This window comes from Salmo salar, chromosome ssa27, assembly GCF_905237065.1.
Source record: "Salmo salar chromosome ssa27, Ssal_v3.1, whole genome shotgun sequence".
Taxonomy (NCBI): Eukaryota; Metazoa; Chordata; class Actinopteri; order Salmoniformes; family Salmonidae; genus Salmo; species Salmo salar.
In genome coordinates, this window is record NC_059468.1 from 41,475,600 (window position 1) to 41,498,108 (window position 22,509).

At 44.8% G+C, this 22,509-nt stretch overlaps 1 protein-coding gene across 1 annotated transcript in view; it reads right to left on the reverse strand.

Moving 5' to 3' along the window:
• Nucleotides 1-7,709: 7,709 nt before the first annotated feature.
• The window catches only part of LOC106593151 (disks large-associated protein 3), a 145,613-nt gene continuing 130,813 nt past the window's right edge, over nt 7,710-22,509 (reverse strand). The window contains exons 10-13 of the mRNA XM_045709618.1: nt 17,968-18,292; nt 17,682-17,773; nt 17,136-17,282; nt 7,710-14,278 (exon numbers count right to left, since the gene is read on the reverse strand). Coding sequence (XP_045565574.1) covers nt 13,955-14,278; nt 17,136-17,282; nt 17,682-17,773; nt 17,968-18,292 — 888 coding nt within the window. The 3' untranslated portion in view covers nt 7,710-13,954. The remainder of the gene's footprint in view (nt 14,279-17,135; nt 17,283-17,681; nt 17,774-17,967; nt 18,293-22,509) is intronic.

A 22,509-nucleotide genomic window follows, 5' to 3' on the forward strand; every position in this document is an offset into this window, starting at 1 on the left:
TTTATTTGGATTTCATGTAATGGACATACACAAAATAGTCCAAATTGGTGAAGTGAAATGAAAAAAATTACTTGTTTAAAAAAAGATTAAAAAAATAAATAAATGTAAAAGTGGTGTGTGCATATGTATTCAACCCTTTGCTATGATGCCCATAAATAAGATCTGGTGCAACCAATTACCTTCAGAAGTCACATAATTAGATAGATTGCACACAGGTGGACTTTATTTAAGTGTCACATGATCTGTCACATGATCTCAGTATATATACACCTGTTCTGAAAGGCCCCAGAGTCTGCAACACCACTAAGCAAGGGGCACCACCAAGCAAGCAGCACCATGCACACCAAGGAGCTCTCCAAACAGGTCAGGGACAAAGTTGTGGAGAAGTACAGATCAGGGTTGGGTTATAAAAAACCCCATTTGAAACGTTGAACATCCCACAGAGCACCATTAAATCCATTATTAAAACATGGAAATAATATGGCACCACAACAAACCTGCCAAGAGAGGGCCGCCCGCCAAAACTCACGGACCAGGCAAGGAGGGCATTAACCAGAGAGGCAACAAAGAGACCAAAGATAACCCTGAAGGAGCTGCAAAGCTCCACAGCGGAGATTGGAGTATCTGTCCATAGGACCACTTTAAGCCGTACACTCCACAGAGCTGGCCTTTACGGAAGAGTGGCCAGAAAAAAAGCCATTGCTTAAAGAAAAAAATAAGCAAACAAGTTTGGTGTTCGCCAAAACATATGGAAGAAGGTACTCTGGTCAGATGAGAATAAAATGTAGCTTTTTGGCCATCAAGGAAAATGCTATGTCTGGCGCAAACCCAACACCTCACATCACCCTGAGAACACCATCAGTGAAGCATGGGGGTGGTAGCATCATGCTGTGGGGATGTTTTTTCATCAGGCAGGGACTGGGAAACTGTTCAGAATTGAAGGAATGATGGACGGTGCTAAATACAGGGAAATTCTTGAGGGAAACCTGTTTCAGTCTTCCAGTGATTTGAGACTGGGACGGAGGTTCACATCCAGCAGGACAATGACCCTAAGCATAGTGCTAATGCAACACTCGAGTGGTTTAAGGGGAAACATTTAAAAGACTTGGAATGGCCTAGTCAAAGCCCAGAACTCAATCCAATTGAGAATCTCTGGTATGACTTTATTTATTGATTTTATTCCACCTTTATTTAACCAGGTAGGCTAGTTGAGAACAAGTTCTCATTTACAACTGCGACCTGGCCAAGATAAAGCATAGCATTTCGACACATACAACAACACAGAGTTACACATGGAATAAACAAAACATACACTCAATAATACAGTAGAACAAAAGAAAACAAAAAGTATATATACAGTGAGTGTAAATGAGGTAAGTTAATAAGGCAATAAATAGGCCATGGTGGCGATGTAATTACAATATAGCAATTAAACACTGGAATGGTAGATGTGAAGAAGATTAATGTGCAAGTAGAGATACTGGGGTGCAAAGGAGCAAGATAAATAAATACAGTATGGGGATGAGGTAGACAGATGGGCTGTTTACAGATGGGCTATGTACAGGTGCAGTGATCTGTGAGCTGCTCTGACAGCTGGTGCTTAAAGCTAGTGAGGGAGATATGAGTCTCCAGCTTCAGAGATTGCTGTACACCAGCAGGAATCCATCCAACTTGAAGGAGCTGGAGCAGTTTTGCTTTGAAGAATGGGCAAACATTGCTGCAAAAGGTGACTCTACAAAGTATTGACTTTCGGGATGTGAATAGTTACGCTGAAGTTTTCTGTTTTTTTGTTTTGATTGTTTCACAATAAAAAATATTTTGCATCTTCAAAGTGGTTGGCATGTTGTGCAAATCAAATGATACAAACCCCCAAAAATCTATTTTAATTCCAGGTTGTAAGGCAACAAAATAGGAAAAATGCCAAGGGGGTGAATACTTTCGCAAGCCACTGTATATCTGCTAGCCGTGTGTTCCTCTCTCTCTCTCTCTCCTGCTAGCTGTGTGTTCCTCTCTCTCTCTCTCTCTCTCTCTCTCTCTCTCTCTCCTGCTAGCTGTGTGTTCCTCTCTCTCTCTCTCTCTCTCTCTCTCTCTCTCTCTCTCCTGCTAGCTGTGTGTTCCTCTCTCTCTCTCTCTCTCCTGCTAGCTGTGTGTTCCTCTCTCTCTCTCTCTCTCCTGCTAGCTGTGTTCCTTCCTTTCTTCCTCTCCTGCTAGCTGTTTCTGTCTGTCTCTCACTCTGATAACCTGAGTGTGTATGTGTTCCCTTCAGAGGGAATGAGTAGAAAGAAACAGAGAGAGGGGTAGAGGGAAAGAGAGAGAGAATGGACACAGAAGTTCAAACTGGAAAATGGCATAGCCTTACATAAAGCTCCCGTAGAGCCATGTACTGTATGAGGTGGAATGTCCATGATTGGAATCTCACACACACACACACACACACACACACACACACACACACACACACACACACACACACACACACACACACACACACAGGGATTGATTCAATCCGTATTGTGGAAGTTCAGGGCTATAGCGCAATTGAAAAATGTATTTTCCATTGAGCTAACATCGTTTACTGCGAATGCGGGTCTCAGCAAACCCAGGAACATTTGCCTAGGTTAAATTTCAATCGTGCTATAGCGCTGAACTTCTGCGATACGGTTTGAATCGAGCCCAAGGTCTAGTCTATTGGGAAGGTGAAGTCATGATGGAGACATGATCTTCGGGAAACTAACAAGACCTCACCTGGTTCTTAACAGTTCACCTGTACTTGGTCAGTAGACCTGCTCCTTTTAAAAATCCACACAAAGAAAGACACAGAGACGCGTAGTTTTTTGTTATTTTTTATATATATTTCACTCGCTAAAAATAGCTTTATAATAATTATAATAGTATTAATAGTATTAGCCATTAGAAAATGTTTACAAGGTGGACCGTGTTACATTCTGTGTTGGGTAAACCACTTCACAGTGTGCCATCTCTCAGGGATTAGCGCTAGGCTAGCTAGACGTGTAGCTTTACACATCTATCAGGGATCAGTGCTAGGCGTGTAGCTTTACACATCTATCAGGGATCAGCGCTAGGCTAGCTAGACGTGTAGCTTTACACATCTATTAGAGATCAGCGCTAGGCTAGCTAGACGTGTAGCTTTACACATCTATTAGAGATCAGCGCTAGGCTAGCTAAACGTGTAGCTCCACACATCTATCAGGGATTAGTGCTAGGCTAGCTAAACGTGTAGCTCTACACATCTATCAGGGATCAGTGCTAGGCTAGCTAGACGTGTAGCTTTACACATCTATCAGGGATCAGTGTTAAGCTAGCTAAACGTGTAGCTCCACACATCTATCAGGGATCAGTGCTAGGCTAGCTAAACGTGTAGCTCCACACATCTATCAGGGATCAGTGCTAGGCTAGCTAGATGTGTAGCTTTACACATCTATCAGGGATTAGTGCTAGGCTAGCTAAACGTGTAGCTCTACACATCTATCAGGGATCAGTGCTAGGCTAGCTAAACGTGTAGCTTTACACATCTATCAGGGATCAGTGTTAAGCTAGCTAAACGTGTAGCTCCACACATCTATCAGGGATCAGTGTTAAGCTAGCTAAACGTGTAGCTCCACACATCTATCAGGGATCAGTGCTAGGCTAGCTAGACGTGTAGCTCTACACATCTATCAGGGATCAGTGCTAGGCTAGCTAAACGTGTAGCTTTACACATCTATCAGGGATTAGTGCTAGGCTAGCTAAACGTGTAGCTCCACACATCTATCAGGGATCAGTGCTAGGCTAGCTAAACGTGTAGCTCTACACATCTATCAGGGATCAGTGCTAAGCTAGCTAAACGTGTAGCTCCACACATCTATCTCTTAATATACAGTGTATTTTAAAACACAAATAAATTAAAACACAAAACAACACAATCAAACAAAAACATGATTTTAGAGTTATACTTTCACTGTGCAACACCCTTGCCCCATTGGTTGGTTGGCACATATTTGGCTCCACCCAATACTCTTGTCTCATCCAATTGGGGAGGGTGTTTTCATGAATCTGTGTACCCATTGGTGCGATGAACGAATGGGTGTGTGTTATTTTTCTATGTGGACGTCGCTATTGCTATTTGCTCCAGTCAGTCAGTACACACATCAATGTACAGATCAAATCCACCATCATGATCATTCATTTGAAATGAAAACAAAATAGATTTTCAGCTCATCAGTGTATAATATTGTATGTGCCATGGCACTGTATAAAACAATCGTCTGTATAAAAACAACAAAATGGAACAAGAAAACAGCAATTTAAATAAGTCGTGGAAAGAAAGTCTGTCTGTGAGATAATGACCACCAGAGAAAGAAGTGAGAAAGAAAGATGAAGAGAGGAGAAAAAAAATGACTTTTTTTCCTGCTACATTACAGAGTATAATACGTATGAAATGTCTACATTAGATTAAGTACAGTAGTTATGTCTCCTCGGAGAGAGGCGAAAGATAAAACCAAGAGTTCTGAGTGGAATATAATAATATATTGTAGCGAATTCAGGAGGGGGGGGGTAACCCCAACTGGGACTCGACCTTGGATCCAACGACTGTCGAGCCAACACCTTCATTATTACGCTAAGAGTTCTCAACCCCTTGATGAGGTTGCTAGGTGTTTGTTGCTAGGTGTTTGGTTAATAAGGTCGCTACAATATCCATGGAAGAGCTATGTTGGTCTTCAACAAGAACCCTCTGTCTTTATCCATTAGTTTTTTTTTGTCACTATCCATCCTTCTGTTTGTTCATCGGTCTATCCGTTTGTCCTTCCGTCCATTTTGTAATTTCTCAAGCAACTACCAGAGGAGACCAGATGGAGAATGAGAGAATCACTCACTTTTTGTTCCAAAATATGTCCTCGTCTCATCTTTGTTCAGATCTGCTGCTCGGCTACGGTAGCATTAATAAGAGAATCTTCTAGATTGACAGTTTTATTTGATTTCACTTTACAAACTCGCCCTTGAATACAGAATAGTGTTACCCCCCACAGCTATAATCGAAGTAACAAACACTATTGATTATAATGACAGTGATTATAATAATCCACAGTAATGTTACAGTAATAATCATAATAATAATAATAATAATAGTAATAATAGTAATAATAATAATAATGATAATAATAATAATAATAATGATGATAATAATAATAATCGCAATAATAATAATAATAATAGTAATAATAATAATCGTAATAATAATAATAATAGTAATAATAATAATAATAGTAATACTAATAATAATTGTAATAATCATAATAATTATAATAATCATAATAATAATTATCATAATTATAGTAATCATAATAATCATAATAATAATAATAATAATAATCATAATTGTAATAATAATAATTATAATAATCATAATCATCATAATAGTCATTATAATAACAGTACATGTAAGATTAATGAGAGTAATTGGAGAGATATTTACATGTAGTTAATGTGGTAGTGGTAGGCAGGGTATTAACGTGGTAGGCAGGGTATTAACGTGGTAGGCAGGGTATTAACGTGGTAGGATGGGTGTTAACGTGGTAGGCAGGGTATTAACATGGTAGGCAGGGTATTAACGTGGTAGGCAGGGTATTAACGTGGTAGGCAGGGTATTAACGTGGTAGGCAGGGTATTAACCTGGTAGAAGTAGGCAGGGTGTTAATGTGGTAGGGGTAGGCAGGGTGTTAATGTGGTAGGGGTATGCAGGGTGTTAATGTGGTAGGCAGGGTACTAACGTGGTAGGCAGGGTACAAACGTGTTAGGCAGGGTACTAACGTGGTAGAAGTAGGCAGGGTACTAACGTGGTAGGCAGGGTACTAACGTGGTAGGCAGGGTACAAACGTGGTAGGCAGGGTACTAACGTGGTAGGCAGGGTATTAATGTGGTAGGCAGGGTACTAACGTGGTAGGCAGGGTACTAACGTGGTAGGAGTAGGCAGGGTGTTAATGTGGTAGGCAGGGTATTAATGTGGTAGGCAGGGTACTAACGTGGTAGGCAGGGTACAAACGTGGTAGGCAGGGTATTAATGTGGTAGGCAGGGTACTAACGTGGTAGGCAGGGTACTAACGTGGTAGGCAGGGTACAAACGTGGTAGGCAGGGTACTAACGTGGTAGGCAGGGTACTAACGTGGTAGGCAGGGTGTTAATGTGGTAGGGGTAGGCAGGGTGTTAATGTGGTAGAAGTAGGCAGGGTGTTAACCTGGTAGGCAGGGTGTTAACGTGGTACGGGTAGGCAGGGTGTTAATGTGGTAGGCTGGGTGTTAACGTGGTAGGTAGGGTATTAACGTGGTAGGCAGGGTACTAATGTGGTAGGCAGGGTACTAACATGGTAGGCAGGGTACTAACCTGGTAGGCAGGGTGTTAACGTGGTATGCAGGGTGTTAACGTGGTAGGCAGGGTGTTAACCTGGTAGGCAGGGTGTTAACGTGGTAGGCAGGGTACTAACGTGGTAGGCAGGGTGTTAACATGGTAGGGGTTCGGCAGGGTATTAACGTGGTAGGCAGGGTACCAACGTGGTAGGCAGGGTACTAACCGGGTAGGCAGGGTATTAACGTGGTAGGCAGGGTGTTAATGTGGTAGGGGTAGGCAGGGTGTTAATGTGGTAGGCTGGGTGTTAACGTGGTAGGGGTAGGCAGGGTACTAACGTGGTAAGCAGGGTACTAACCTGGTAGGCAGGGTATTAACGTGGTAGGCAGGGTGTTAATGTGGTAGGGGTAGGCAGGGTGTTAATGTGGTAGGCTGGGTGTTAACGTGGTAGGGGTAGGCAGGGTACTAACGTGGTAAGCAGGGTACTAACGACCTCCCTCCCTTCTTATTGTGGAGAGCGGAACATGTTCTTGTCAACTCCTTGTTGAAAACGTTCTTCGGGCTTCACCATTGTATTTCCAGAAACTCCTAAACACGTGTGACCAAGGTCATTGTTCAAGATACTGCTAGAAATTGAGGTACTGGTAGTTCGATCATCCGTCTGAATGATATTTGCACATTTGTAGGGGGTGAAACTGGCCACTTGTTTGTCCTTGTGCTGTATCCAGAGTTGGCGATTGACCCAGTGTGAACCTGGAGGTAAGACCCAGACCCATTGTTAAAGAGTGAGTCTCAGTCTGGTTGAACCCAGGCCCATTGTTAAAGAGGGAGTCTCAGTCTGGTTGAACCCAGGCCCATTGTTAAAGAGGGAGTCTCAGTCTGGTTGAACCCAGGCCCATTGTTAAAGAGGGAGTCTCAGTCTGGTTGAACCCAGACCCATTGTTAAAGAGGGGAGTCTCAGTCTGGTTGAACCCAGGCCCATTGTTAAAGAGGGAGTCTCAGTCTGGTTGAACCCAGGCCCATTGTTAAAGAGGGGAGTCTCAGTCTGGTTGAACCCAGGCCCATTGTTAAAGAGTGAGTCTCAGTCTGGTTGAACCCAGGCCCATTGTTAAAGAGTGAGTCTCAGTCTGGTTGAACCCAGGCCCATTGTTAAAGAGTGAGTCTCAGTCTGGTTGAACCCAGGCCCATTGTTAAAGAGTGAGTCTCAGTCTGGTTGAACCCAGGCCCATTGTTAAAGAGTGAGTCTCAGTCTGGTTGAACCCAGGCCCATTGTTAAAGAGGGGAGTCTCAGTCTGGTTGAACCCAGGCCCATTGTTAAAGAGGGGAGTCTCAGTCTGGTTGAACCCAGACCCATTGTTAAAGAGGGGAGTCTCAGTCTGGTTGAACCCAGGCCCATTGTTAAAGAGGGAGTCTCAGTCTGGTTGAACCCAGGCCCATTGTTAAAGAGGGAGTCTCAGTCTGGTTGAACCCAGACCCATTGTTAATGAGGGAGTCTCAGTCTGGTTGAACCCAGGCCCATTGTTAAAGAGGGAGTCTCAGTCTGGTTGAACCCAGGCCCATTGTTAAAGAGTGAGTCTCAGTCTGGTTGAACCCAGGCCCATTGTTAAAGAGGGAGTCTCAGTCTGGTTGAACCCAGGCCCATTGTTAAAGAGGGAGTCTCAGTCTGGTTGAACCCAGGCCCATTGTTAAAGAGGGAGTCTCAGTCTGGTTGAACCCAGGCCCATTGTTAAAGAGGGAGTCTCAGTCTGGTTGAACCCAGGCCCATTGTTAAAGAGGGAGTCTCAGTCTGGTTGAACCCAGGCCCATTGTTAAAGAGGGAGTCTCAGTCTGGTTGAACCCAGGCCCATTGTTAAAGAGTGAGTCTCAGTCTGGTTGAACCCAGGCCCATTGTTAAAGAGTGAGTCTCAGTCTGGTTGAACCCAGGCCCATTGTTAAAGAGGAAGTCTCAGTCTGGTTGAACCCAGGCCCATTGTTAATGAGGGAATCTCAGTCTGGTTGAACCCAAGAAGGTCCAGCAAATCAAACGTACAGTAGAGGACTTGACTGTCTATCCCAGAGAGTAGAGGAGTTGACTGTCTATCCCAGAGAGTAGAGGACTTGACTGTCTATCCCAGAGAGTAGAGGAGTTGACTGTCTATCCCAGAGAGTAGAGGAGTTGACTGTCTATCCCAGAGAGTAGAGGAGTTCACTGTCTATCCCAGAGTAGAGGAGTTGACTGTCTATCCCAGAGAGTAGAGGAGTTGACTGTCTATCCCAGAGAGTAGAGGACTTGACTGTCTATCCCAGAGAGTAGAGGACTTGACTGTCTATCCCAGAGAGTAGAGGAGTTGACTGTCTATCCCAGAGAGTAGAGGAGTTGACTGTCTATCCCAGAGAGTAGAGGACTTGACTGTCTATCCCAGAGAGTAGAGGAGTTGACTGTCTATCCCAGAGAGTAAAGGAGTTGACTGTCTATCGCAGAGAGTAGAGGAGTTGACTGTCTATCCCAGAGAGTAGAGGAGTTGACTGTCTATCCCAGAGAGTAGAGGAGTTGACTGTCTATCGCAGAGAGTAAAGGAGTTGACTGTCTATCCCAGAGAGTAGAGGACTTGACTGTCTATCCCAGAGAGTAGAGGACTTGACTGTCTATCCCAGAGAGTAGAGGAGTTGACTGTCTATCCCAGAGTAGAGGAGTTGACTGTCTATCCCAGAGTAGAGGAGTTGACTGTCTATCCCAGAGAGTAGAGGAGTTGACTGTCTATCCCAGAGAGTAGAGGAGTTGACTGTCTATGGCAGTTGCACCGATCAGCAGAAAAGGTGTTTTTAACAGACCTGTTAAAAGGCAAGAAGGCCAGGTTATACTATGATTCATTTCGACGTTGTTACTTCCTTTGAAAGAATATCCAGAGGGATGAAAGTAAGGTGGTGAAATATGAACAGGCTGTTTCGAGGCTGAGTGAAATGTCCCTCCATGTGTAGTACTTGTGCTTAAAGTAGATAATCCTTAGGAAAAAATTGTCTTCAGGGTTTGGAGAATTGTTGACAGTGGAAAGAGTAGAGGTGATTTCTGTCTTTGTGCTTGTTTGTCTTGAGAGGTTTCAACACTAACACAATATCTTAGGATGCAGGGGAACGTTTTGAAACTCAGGTGGAATTCAATCTGCGTTTGGGGGTTACAAGCATTGCAGCTTTTTTAATAAAGGACATTTCCTATCGAGCCAACATATGCCGCATTTACTGTGAATGGAATCTCTGCGAACGTGGGATCACTGGCTTTAAAAGCCTCGATGCCTGTAATCCGTGATCGGATTTGAATCCCAGCCAAAACCAGCTGTGGTAGGTTATTCAGTGGAGAAATAAAAGTATTCAATTTAATGATATTTGAAGTGTCTCCAAAATGGGAAAAAGGCCCTGAGATATATATATCAGTCTGGTTTGTGGTTAAACTAACAGGGGGAAAGAAAGACAGAGATTTGGCCGTCCTAAAAAAACATGCAAGGACTACAGCGATATCCAAAGGGAAGATAGACCTCTGCCTAACTCAAATAAACCACATACTGTTCTATAATATATATTTTCAGTGTATTTACATATTTGTGTATAAACCTTTAGTACGTTACAGGAAAAACCCCACATCTAGCTGGTTAGGCACATGGAGTTGGGAAGAGAGAGAGATAGAGAGACAGCAAGATAGTGAGAGAGACAGAGAGAGAGACATACAGAGAGAGAGAGGGAGAGAGAGAGACAGATAGAGAGACAGAGAGAGAGAGAGAGAGACAGATAGAGAGACCGAGAGAGAGAGAGAGAGAGACCGAGAGAGAGAGAGAGAGACAGACAGACAGACAGACAGAGAGAGAGATAGAGAGACAGAGAGAAAGGGGTTGGACTATTGATATAAAGAGCATATTTGTTAAATAGCAAATACCATTTATACCCTGTGAATTGGACCATACCACTTCTACATGTTAATTAATCAGTTATACCCTGTGAATTGGACCATACCACTTCTACATGTTAATTAATCAGTTATACCCTGTGAATTGGACCATACCACTTCTACATGTTAATTAATCAGTTATACCCTGTGAATTGGACCATACCATTTATACCCTGTGAATTGGACCATACCAGTTCTACACGTTAATTAATCAGTTATACCCTGTGAATTGGACCATACCATTTCTACATGTTAATTAATCAGTTATACCCTGTGAATTGGACCATACCATTTATACCCTGTGAATTGGACCATACCACTTCTACATGTTAATTAATCAGTTATACCCTGTGATTTGGACCGTACCACTTCTACATGTTAATTAATCAGTTATACCCTGTGAATTGGACCATACCATTTCTACATGTTAATTAATCAGTTATACCCTGTGAATTGGACCGTACCACTTCTCCACGTTATTTAATCAGTTATACCCTGTGAATTGGACCATACCATTTCTACATGTTAATTAATCAGTTATACCCTGTGAATTGGGCCATACCATTTATACCCTGTGAATTGGACCATACCACTTCTACACGTTAATTAATCAGTTATACCCTGTGAATTGGACCGTACCACTTCTCCACGTTATTTAATCAGTTATACCCTGTGAATTGGACCATACCATTTCTACATGTTAATTAATCAGTTATACCCTGTGAATTGGACCATACCATTTCTACATGTTAATTAATCAGTTATACCCTGTGAATTGGACCATACCATTTCTACATGTTAATTAATCAGTTATACCCTGTGAATTGGACCATACCACTTCTCCATGTTAATTAATCACATTTAAAAAAAGACTTCTGTATAATGCCAAATAGCCGTAATATTACACAATGCTATAGTTTATAATACTGTATTCCACATCTTTCTATGTGTATTTTCTTTACATCTCTACTAATCTAGAAATGTAGGTAAATAACATACTAAAATATACATCTCGCATTAAATATTACATTTTTAGCTCATTACATTTTCTGATTATATGAAAAGAAAAGCCAGGTCATGCTAACAGAATCATCTCACAATTGGGCTTCAAGTATATCGCTCAAAAACACTAGTCAACACACACACACACACACACACTGCAAAACGCAGCCCTTGTTCATCACAAAATGTCACCCATAATTGCAAGTGCAAACACACGGCTTGGAGGGAAATCATATTTTTTTCTTTTTTTACTCTTAAATTTAAATGTTTTTTTCAAATCCACAGTTTTCAGAGCCCCTTGAGTATTTTCTAGGGCAAAAAAACTCATCAAAAATTCCTTTGTTCCTGGAGACAGATAGACCATGTGACCCACAGAGCATCCACCCAGCCTACTGTATGGTACTGTGCCTTCTCTCTGTTTCCGTCCCTGGTTTCCAACCCTCTTTTTAGAGGGGAAAAGAGAAGGGACATTGAATTAGGTCTTAAAAGATTCTGGAGAGGAAGGTTTTAGTTACATTAGAGTGGATTTCACTGTATAGGCAACACATGACAAGGCTTCTGAGAGACAGGGAGAGAGAGGAAGACAGGAAGAGAGAGAGAGAGAGAGAGAGAGGGGGAGAGGAAGAGAGAGAGAAAGGAGGGCAAAGAGTTAATCCCTCTCTCAGCCGGAGGGATGGGTCTTCGACACCCCTGAAGAGAACCTTGGGCTGAAGTTACATAGAGGGAGGAGGAGGCTGACAGGCAGAGAAATCGTCTGGGGCCCTTGGCAGCTCTTGGATTCATTTTGTCATTTTGCTTTGGCGATCCAATCTTGAAAAAGCATTTTTTGTTGGAAATTGAATAAATATATCTAAAAAAAAAAAAAGTACATCGACCTTTTTGCTACATAAGTCTCTGTTTTTATGAGGCCGATATTCCCCAGTCCCACACACCTTTCTCCTCAGACAAAGTGATTCTGTGATTCTCCTGTGGCCACCAGGGGGTGCCATTGTCTCACAGTGAAAAAGGATCCCCATGTTGTGAAATTTCAATATTCTGCAAAACTCAACAACAACAACAGCAATGGAATCCTAGCACCCACTGCCAAACCTTTTACACTTCAGAAGGAATATCTAAAAAAAAGAAAACAGCTTCAAAAGTTTTTTGTTTGTTTGTGATGTTCTCTGGCTGTCAAGTATACCGTGCCACACTAGAAAGCTGGTGAATAGCATCGTTCAAAACGATGTACAAAAAAAAAAAAAAAACATACAAACTCTCCTTCAAACAGTACACTGCTACCCAGACAGCTGGTAGATTGATGGATGCTCGGGCCAAGAGAAAGGAGTCGTGAAACCTTAGGAGAATGAGTGTTGACTGAGTCTTGTGTAGGAGGCATGTAGGTTAAATGACAGCCATAGTTGAATGTTGAGTGAGTGTGTATTAAACACAGTCTTCAGAGGATGTAGCCAACTAGCCAAATGGCGTTGAACTAAATGGCGTTGGGCTAAGAGGCTAAGATAGGCTAAGATGGGCTAAGATGGGCTAAGATGGGCTAAGATGGGCTAAGATGGGCTAAGAGGCTAAGAGGCTAAGATAGGCTAAGAGGCTAAGATGGGCTAAGATGGGCTAAGAGGCTAAGATGGGCTAACAGGCTAAGATGGGTAAGAGGCTAAGATGGGCTAAGAGGCTAAGATAGGCTAAGAGGCTAAGATGGGCTAAGATGGGTAAGAGGCTAAGATAGGCTAAGAGGCTAAGATGGGCTAAGAGGCTAAGATGAGCTAAGAGGCTAAGATAGGCTAAGATGGGCTAAGAGGCTAAGATGGGCTAAGATGGGCTAAGATGGGCTAAGATGGGCTAAGAGGCTAAGATGGGCTAAGAGGCTAAGATGGGCTAAGAGGCTAAGATGGGCTAACAGGCTAAGATGGGTAAGAGGCTAAGATGGGCTAAGAGGCTAAGATAGGCTAAGAGGCTAAGATGGGCTAAGAGGCTAAGATGAGCTAAGAGGCTAAGATAGGCTAAGATGGGCTAAGAGGCTAAGATGGGCTAAGATGGGCTAAGATGGGCTAAGATGGGCTAAGAGGCTAAGATGGGCTAAGAGGCTAAGATGGGCTAAGAGGCTAAGATGGGCTAGGTGGCTAAGATGGGCTAAGAGGCTAAGATAGGCTAGGCTATTCCAGGCTTGGCTAGGCTACGCTATAGGTGGACAGGCATGCACAGACATGCTACTATTGCATGACTACACCCTTTCGGTCACTGTATATAAACAACAGTGATACTTCTTTCTACTTTACAGCTCTACATCTCTCTCCGACTAAATGTGATCCTGTCGCCACCATTCTGGCTCCAGATTGTTCTGTTTGTTTATTGGGGATTCAAAGTTCCAGGGCAACAAATGGCCACCACTTGCTCAGCCCTTCTGTCTTGCCTTGTCCTGGAACAGCATGATGATGGGACCCAGCATCCCAGCAGTGAAGGCTTGAGAAAGTCAGTATGGCCTCTTATCGTCATTGAGGTGGGTTCATTGTATGGAACTTGGGAGATTTTTCGTTGATTTAGGATCCTCAGAAAATAGGTTTTATCTCTACGTTTAGACGGTTCCCGTGTTCAGAGCCGGGTCCGAGTCGGTTCTGTTCACTGGGATAAAGGGCTGTATCTCCGTGTTCAGAGCCGGGTCCGAGTCGGTTCTGTTCACTGGGATAAAGGACTGTATCTCTGTGTTCAGAGCCGGGTCTGAGCCTCTGGGATGTAAATCTCGATGCTGTCCGCGCTCTCCGTGGCAGAGTTCTGTCTGAAGGAAGCTGACCTCTTGGTCTGGAGCAGTCTCCTGCGTGCTTCAGTCCTCTGTCTGTCCCCCAGGTCTAAGGACTTCTCCCGGACAGGCACGGCCCGTCCCACACCCCCGCTACGGGCCATCACCAGCACCCCTACGCCTCCTCCTACCCCTCGTTCCACTGAGGGGTCGCTGACGCTGTCGGCATGGAGACTGCCGCTCACTCCCCCTGCTGGCTTCTTTGGTAGTGGGGGAGGAAGCTTCTTGTCGTCCTGAGGGGGATGTGGGGAAGGGAGGGATGAGGGGAAGGGGGATGAGGGGTGGAGGGGGATGAGGGGAAGGGGGATGAGGGGTGGAGGGGGATGGGGGAGTGGAGGGAAGGGAGGGATGAGGGGAGGAGATGAGGGGAGGGGAGATGAGGGGAGGGGAGATGAGGGGAAGGGGGATGAGGGGAAGGGGGATGAGGGGTGGAGGGGGATGAGGGGAAGGGGGATGAGGGGATGAGGGGGGGATGAGGGGATGAGGGGAAGGGGGATGAGGGATGAGGGGAAGGGGGATGAGGGGATGAGGGGAAGGGGGATGAGGGGTGGAGGGGGATGAGGGGAAGGGGGATGAGGGGAAGGGGGAAGGGGGATGAGGGGAGGGGAGATGAGGGGAAGACGTGGATGAGGGGAAGGGGGATGAGGGGATTGGGGATGAGGAGAAGGGAGAGGGGGATGAGGGGAAGAGGGATGAGGGGAAGGGGGATGAGGGGAGGGGGATGAGGGGATGGGGATGAGGGGAAGGGGGATGAGGGGTGGAGGGGGATGAGGGGATGGGGAGTGGAGGGAAGGGGGATGAGGGGAGGGGGATGAGGGGAAGGGGGGATGAGGGGAGGGGGATGAGGGGAAGGGGGATGAGGGGAAGGGGATGAGGGGTGGAGGGGGATGAGGGGAAGGGGGATGAGGGGATGAGGGGAGGGGGATGAGGGGATGAGGGGAAGGGGGATGAGGGGTGGAGGGGGATGAGGGGTGGAGGGGGATGAGGGGAAGGGGGATGAGGGGATGAGGGGAAGGGGGATGAGGGGTGGAGGGGGATGAGGGGTGGAGGGGGATGAGGGGAAGGGGGATGAGGGGAAGGGGGAGGTGAGGGGAGGGAGATGAGGGGAAGACGTGGATGAGGGGAAGGGGGATGAGGGGATTGGGGATGAGGAGAAGTTGAGGGAGGGATGAGGGGAAGAGGGATGAGGGGAAGGGGGATGAGGGGAGGGGGATGAGGGGATGGGGATGAGGGGAAGGGGGATGAGGGGTGGAGGGGGATGAGGGGTGGAGGGGGATGAGGGGTGGAGGGGGATGAGGGGAAGGGGGATGAGGGGAGGGGGATGAGGGGAAGGGGGATGAGGGGTGGAGGGAGATGAGGGGAAGGGGGATGAGGGGAGGGGGATGAGGGGAAGGGGGATGAGGGGAAGGGGGATGAGGGGTGGAGGGGGATGAGGGGAAGGGGTGAGGGGAAGGGGGATGAGGGGTGGAGGGAGATGAGGGGTGGAGGGAGATGAGGGGAAGGGGGGATGAGGGGAGGGGGATGAGGGGTGGAGGGAGATGAGGGGAAGGGGGATGAGGGGAGGGGGATGAGGGGAGGGAGGGGAGATGAGGGGTGGAGGGAGATTAGGGGAAGGGGGATGAGGGGAGGGGGATGAGGGGAGGGGAGATGAGGGGAGGGGGATGAGGGGAAGGGGGATGAGGGGTGGAGGGGGATGAGGGGAAGGGGGATGAGGGGAAGGGGGATGAGGGGAAGGGGGATGAGGGGTGGAGGGAGATGAGGGGAGGGGGATGAGGGGAGGGGAGATGAGGGGAAGAGTGGATGAGGGGAAGGGGATGAGGGGAAGGGGATGAGGGGTGGAGGGGGATGAGGGGAAGGGGGATGAGGGGAAGGGGGGATGAGGGGAGGGGGGATGAGGGGATTGGGGATGAGGAGAGGGGAGGGGGAGGATGAGGGGAGGGGAGGGGGGATGAGGGGAGGGGAGATGAGGGGAAGACGTGGATGAGGGGAAGGGGGGATGAGGGGAAGAGGGGGATGAGGGGAAGAGGGGGATGAGGGGAAGAGGGGGATGAGGGGAAGGGTTGAGAGAGAAAATGAGAGGATTAAGGACAAATAGAAGATTGTAGGGGTGGACAGACAGATAATGTGATGTAAAAACCATTAAACAATACAAAGGGAAAATACATAGAGCAAAATATTCAGACCAATTAAAGACACCAGTATGGATTAGTCTGCGGATAAACAGAGGAGGAGCTTGTCAATAGTTCATTGTTGCTACTGGGAGTTTATAACTTCCTGTCTCTCATAAAACAATATATCAGAAGTACTGCCATAAACAATACATCAGAAGTACTGCCATAAACAATACATCAGAAGTACTGCCATAAACAATACATCAGAAGTACTGCCATAAACAATATATCAGAAGTACTGCCATAAACAATATATCAGAAGTACTGCCATAAACAATACATCAGAAGTACTGCCATAAACAATACATCAGAAGTACTGCCATAAACAATACATCAGAAGTACTGCCATAAACAATATATCAGAAGTACTGCCATAAACAATACATCAGAAGTACTGCCATAAACAATACAGTGCATTCGGTAAGTATACAGATCCCTTGACTATTATTTTTTACATTTGCAAAACATTCTAAAAACCTGTTTTTACTTTATCATTATGGGGTTAATGTGTAGATTTGAGGGGGAAAAAAAATAAATGTAATCTATTTTATAATAAGGCTGTAACGTAACAAAATGTGGAAAAAGTCAAGGGGTCTGAAAACTTTCTGAATGCGCTGTATATCAGAAGTATTGCCATAAAGCTTGGAAGCAGCACTGTCATTTTAGCTCAAACAAGCTCAGTTCCTTTTGCCATTCAGAACTAACACAAAGCTTTAGAGCTCAATGCCATTTCAATGCCATTTCGGCTCAAAGCCTCTCTCCTCAATTTCTCATGACGTTGTGCAGTTTCACAGCCAGGGCTTGCTTGCGGGGGCAGCAGCACCATCTGTGCCACTCTCTGACACACCGCCATCTTGACACTCTGGGGAATGACCCAGGATCAGGACGCAGCAGGGTCAAACCCGACCCCAGCTCTCACCTTCTTGTCTGGGGGAAGCCTCCAGCCGGAGTCCTTGAGCCTCTGGAGGTGCTGGAACTTGACCCTGACGTCTTCCATGTTGAGTTGGAGCAGGTCCCAGAGCCCGGACAGGTCCTGAGAAGTGGGCTGTGGGTACGCTGAGGGGTCCTGGAGGGGTGAGGGGGGGAGGGAAGGATAAAAAAAAATAATAAGTAGGGTGGGAATCATGAGAACCAGTCAGGAGAAAACTGTGAATAAACTGTAGAATAAATGGCCATAGTTAGGGCTCAGAGTTCTTCATAGGTAGACAGAGAGAGAACACAGACACTCCCTAATCATAACCCCTAACCCTAAACCTAAACCTAACCCCTAAGCCTAAAATAGGCTTTTTCCTTGTGAGGACCGGCGAAATGTCCCCACTTGATTGAGTTTTTTTCCCCCATGTGAGAACATCTGCTCACAACAAGGATAGTAAAACCAAAAACACACACATACACACACACACACACACACACACACACACACACACACACACACACACACACACACACACACACACACACCCACCACGCTTTGCTGGCACAGACGGAAGAACTGCTGCACCTTCTGAGACATGAGCATCTGGGCACTGCCCACCGCGTTACGGATCAGCTCCAGAACTGGACAGGAAACACACAGGAAACAGGATGCAGGAAGAGGGGGAGTCAGTACACAGGAAGTAGAAAGTAAAACGTGTTTAATTTGTGAGCTGAGGCTCAAACCAGTCCGTCTTTCCTATAACTTAGTCCTCTTTCTGACAATCCCCACCCCTCATCCAACATTCCCCCCCCTCCCATCCTTCCCCTTTCCTCACCCTCCTCCGGCAGCTCGTTCTCCTCCGCCTCTCTCTCCATGTTCTGACACCATCCCTCCATCCTCTCCACCTCCATCTGAAGGAGGCGTAGGAAAAACTCTCCATCTCTCAGACAGGGCGAGGCGCGACCAGAGTCAGGTAGACTACGGGGGCCCCCTTCCAGTGAGGGCTGGGGTGTACCTGTCCAGCCTCCACGGTCCGCTGCGAGGGGCAGGGGGGAGTGGGCCCGCGGGGGCAGGAGGGGGATCTGGTGGGAGTGGTGGTCCGAAGCGTAACCATCCTGGACGTAGTCCTCTCTGTAGGCCCACTGGCCCTGGGTGTGAACCTAGAGAAACAGTAGAAACGACAGTTATGCTAATGGTAAAGCTAAATGCTAAAGGCTTAGCTCAACATTAAACAACTCAACACAGAACCTGATCGAGGAAGTTTGTTTGTTTGACTTTATGCTCCCCAAAGGATAAAAGGGTTGAGGTCAAGTTACCTATCTGGAGCGGAAACTTTAAAGTGAAGATTGTAACTTTCTGTTGTTTAATAGGAAGAAGTGGGGGAGAGCTCATTATGTACTGAAGTCCCAATGGGGATGAAGCGGACAGGAAGTACAGTTGAAGTCGGAATTTACATACACTTAGGTTGGAGTTGTTACATTTAAAAAAAAAATGTTTTTTAACACCTCCACAAATTTCTTGTTAACCTGTTAGGGCTAGGGGGCAGCATTTGCACGTCTGGATAAAAAAAATGTACCCGATTTAATCTGGTTACTAATCCTACCCAGTAACTAGAATATGCATATACTTATTATATATGGATAGAAAACACCCTAAAGTTTCTAAAACTGTTTGAATGGTGTCTGTGAGTATAACAGAACTCATTTGGCAGGCAAAACCCTGAGACATTTTCTGACAGGAAGTGGATACCTGATGTGTTGTATTGACTTTAAACCTATCCCATTGAAAAACACAGGGGCTGAGGAATATTTTGGCACTTCCTATTGCTTCCACTAGATGTCACCAGCCTTTACAAAGTGTTTTGAGTCTTCTGGAGGGAGATCTGACCGAACAAGAGCCATGGAACGATGATGTCCCATTAGACACCTGGCGCGCAAGTTCATGTTGGGTACCCTCGTTCCAATACGTTATAAAAGAGTATGCATTCGTCCACCTTGAATATTATTCATGTTCTGGTTAAAAAGGCCCTAATGATTTATGCTATACAACGTTTGACATGTTTGAACGAACGGAAATATATTTTTTCCCCTCGTTCATGACGAGAAGTCCGGCTGGCTTAGATCATGTGCTAACGAGACGGAGATTTTTGGACATAAATGATGAGCTTTTTTGAACAAAACTACATTCGTTATGGACCTGTGATACCTGGAAGTGACATCTGATGAAGAGAATCAAAGGTAATGGATTATTTACATAGTATTTTCGATTTTAGATCTCCCCAACATGACGTCTAGTCTGTATCGCAACGCGTATTTTTCTGGGCGCAGTGCTCAGATTATTGCAAAGTGTGATTTCCCAGTAAGGTTATTTTTAAATCTGGCAAGTTGATTGCGTTCAAGAGATGTAAATCTATAATTCTTTAAATTACAATATAATATTTTACCAATGTTTTCTAATTTTAATTATTTAATTTGTGACGCTGACTTGACTGCCGGTTATTGGAGGGAAACGATTTCCTCAACATCAATGCCATAGTAAAACGCTGTTTTTGGATATAAATATGAACTTGATAGAACTAAAAATGCATGCATTGTCTAACATAATGTCCTAGGAGTGTCATCTGATGGAGATTGTAAAAGGTTAGTGCATCATTTTAGCTGGTTTTATGGTTTTGGTGACCCTGTCTTTGACTTGACAAAACATTACACACAACTCTTGTAAATGTACTGTCCTAACATACTCTAAATTTATGCTTTCGCCGTAAAACCTTTTTGAAATCGTAAAACGTGGTTAGATTAAGGAGATGTTTATCTTTCAAATGGTGTAAAATAGTTGTATTTTTGAAAAATTAGAATTTTGACATTTATTTGGATTCAAATTTGCCGCTCTTGAAATGCACCTGCTGTTGATGGAGTGCACCACGGGTGGCACGCTAGCGTCCCACCTAGCCCATAGAGGTTAACAAACTATAGTTTTGGCAAGTCGGTTAGGACATCTACTTTGTGCATGACACAAGTAATTTTTCCAACAATTGTTTACAGACGGATTATTTAACTTATAATTCACTGTATCACAATTCCAGTGGGTCAGAAGTTTACATACACTAAGTTGACTGTGCCTTTAAACAGCTTGGAAAACCCCAGCAAATGATGTCATGGCGTTAGAAGCTTCTGATAGGCTAATTGACATAATTCTTTGGTCAATTGGAGGTGTACCTGTGGATGTATTTCCAAGGCCTACCTTTAAACTCAGTGCCTCTTTGCTTGACATCATGGGAAAATCAAAAGAAATCAGCCAAGACCTCAGAAAAAACATTGTAAACCTCCACAAGTCTGGTTCATCCTTGGGAGCAATTTCCAAACGCCTGAAGGTACCACGTTCATCTGTACAAACAATAGTACGCAAGTATAAACACCATGGGACCACGCAGCTGTCATACCGCTCAGGAAGGAGACGTGTTCTGTCTCCTAGAGATGAACGTACTTTGGTGCGGAAAGTGCAGATCAATCCCAGAACAACAGTAAAGGACCTTGTGAAGATGCTGGAGGAAACAGGTACAAAAGTATCTATATCCACAGCAAAACGAGTCCTATATCGACATAACCTGAAAGGCCGCTCAGCAAGGAAGAAGCCACTGCTCCAAAACAGCCATAGAAAAGCCAGACTACGGTTTGCATCTGCACATGGGGACAAAGATTGTACTTTATTGAGAAATGTCCTCTGGTCTGATGAAACAAAAATAATTGTTTGGCTATAATGACCATCGTTATGTTTGGAGGAAAAAGGGGGAGGCTTGCAAGCCGAAGAACAACATCCCAACTGTGAATCACAGGGTTGGCAGCATCATGTTGTGGGGGTGTTTTGCTGCAGGAGGGACTGGTGCACTACACAAAATAGATGGCATCATGAGGAATGAAAATTATGTGGATATATTGAAGCAACATCTCAAGACATCAGTCAGGAAGTTGAAGCTTGACCCCAAGCATACTTCCAAAGTTGTGGCAAAATGGCTTAAGGACGACAAAGTAAAGGTATTGGAGTGGCCATCACTAAGCCCTGACCTCAATCCTATAGAAAATGTGTGGGCAGAACTGAAATAGTGTGTGCGAGCAAGGAGGCCTACAAACCTGACTCAGTTACGCCAGCTCTGTCAGGAGGAATGGGCCAAAATTCACCCAATTTATTGTGAGAAACTTGTGGAAGGCTACCTGAAACGTTTGACCCAAGTTAAACAATTTAAAGACAATGCTACCAAATACTAATTGAGTGTATGTAAACTTCTGACCCACTGGGAATGTGATGAAAGAAATAAAAGCTGAAATAAATAATTCTCTCTACTATTATTCTGACTTTTCACATTCTTAAAATAAAGTGGTAATCCTAACTGACCTAAGACAGGGAATTTTTACTAGGATTAAATGTCAGGAATTGTGAAAAACTGAGTTTAAATGTATTTGGCTAAGGTGTATGTAATCTTCTGACTTCAATTGTAGATAAGCCATTTAATGATGTAATTAAGTCCCATTGGGGATGAAGAGGACAGGAAGTAGATAAATCCTTTAATGATGTACTGAAGTCCCAATGGGGATGAAGAGGACAGGAAGTAGATACAGGAAGTAGATAAGTCCTTTAATGATGTACTGAAGTTTCAATGGGGATGAAGAGGACAGGAAGTAGATAAGTCCTTTAATGATGTAATGAAGTCCCAATGGGGATAAAGAAGACAGGAAGTAGATAAGTCCTTTAATGATGTAATGAAGTCCCAATGGGGATAAAGAAGACAGGAAGTAGATAAGTCCTTTAATGATGTATTAAAAAGAATCAACATAAAGCAGCCAAACTGGCGTTGCATATTATTCTCACGCAGGAGCTAGAGATGCTAACTACTACTAACTGCTACTAACAAACAAACAAACAAACTATCTACCTAACTGATAGCTAGCTAACTAACCAACGAAATGCTAACTAACTAACTAACTAACTAACTAACTAACTAACTAACTAACTAAATAAATCAATAAATACCTGCTAATAAACTAACTAACTAACTAACTAACTAACTAACTAACTAACTAACTAACTAACTAACTAATTAATTAACTCACTCACTGACTGCTAACTAACGAAATAAATACCTGCTAATACACTAACCAACTAACTAACTAACTAACCAACTAACTAACCAACTAACTAACCAACTGCTATCCAACTAACTTACTAACTAACTGCTAACCAACCAACCAACCAACTAGCTCACTTACTTACCTACCTACCTACCTACCTACCTACCTACCTACCTACCTACCTACCTACCTACCCACCCACCTACCTACCCACCCACCCACCTGCCTACCTACCCACCCACCTACCTACCTAC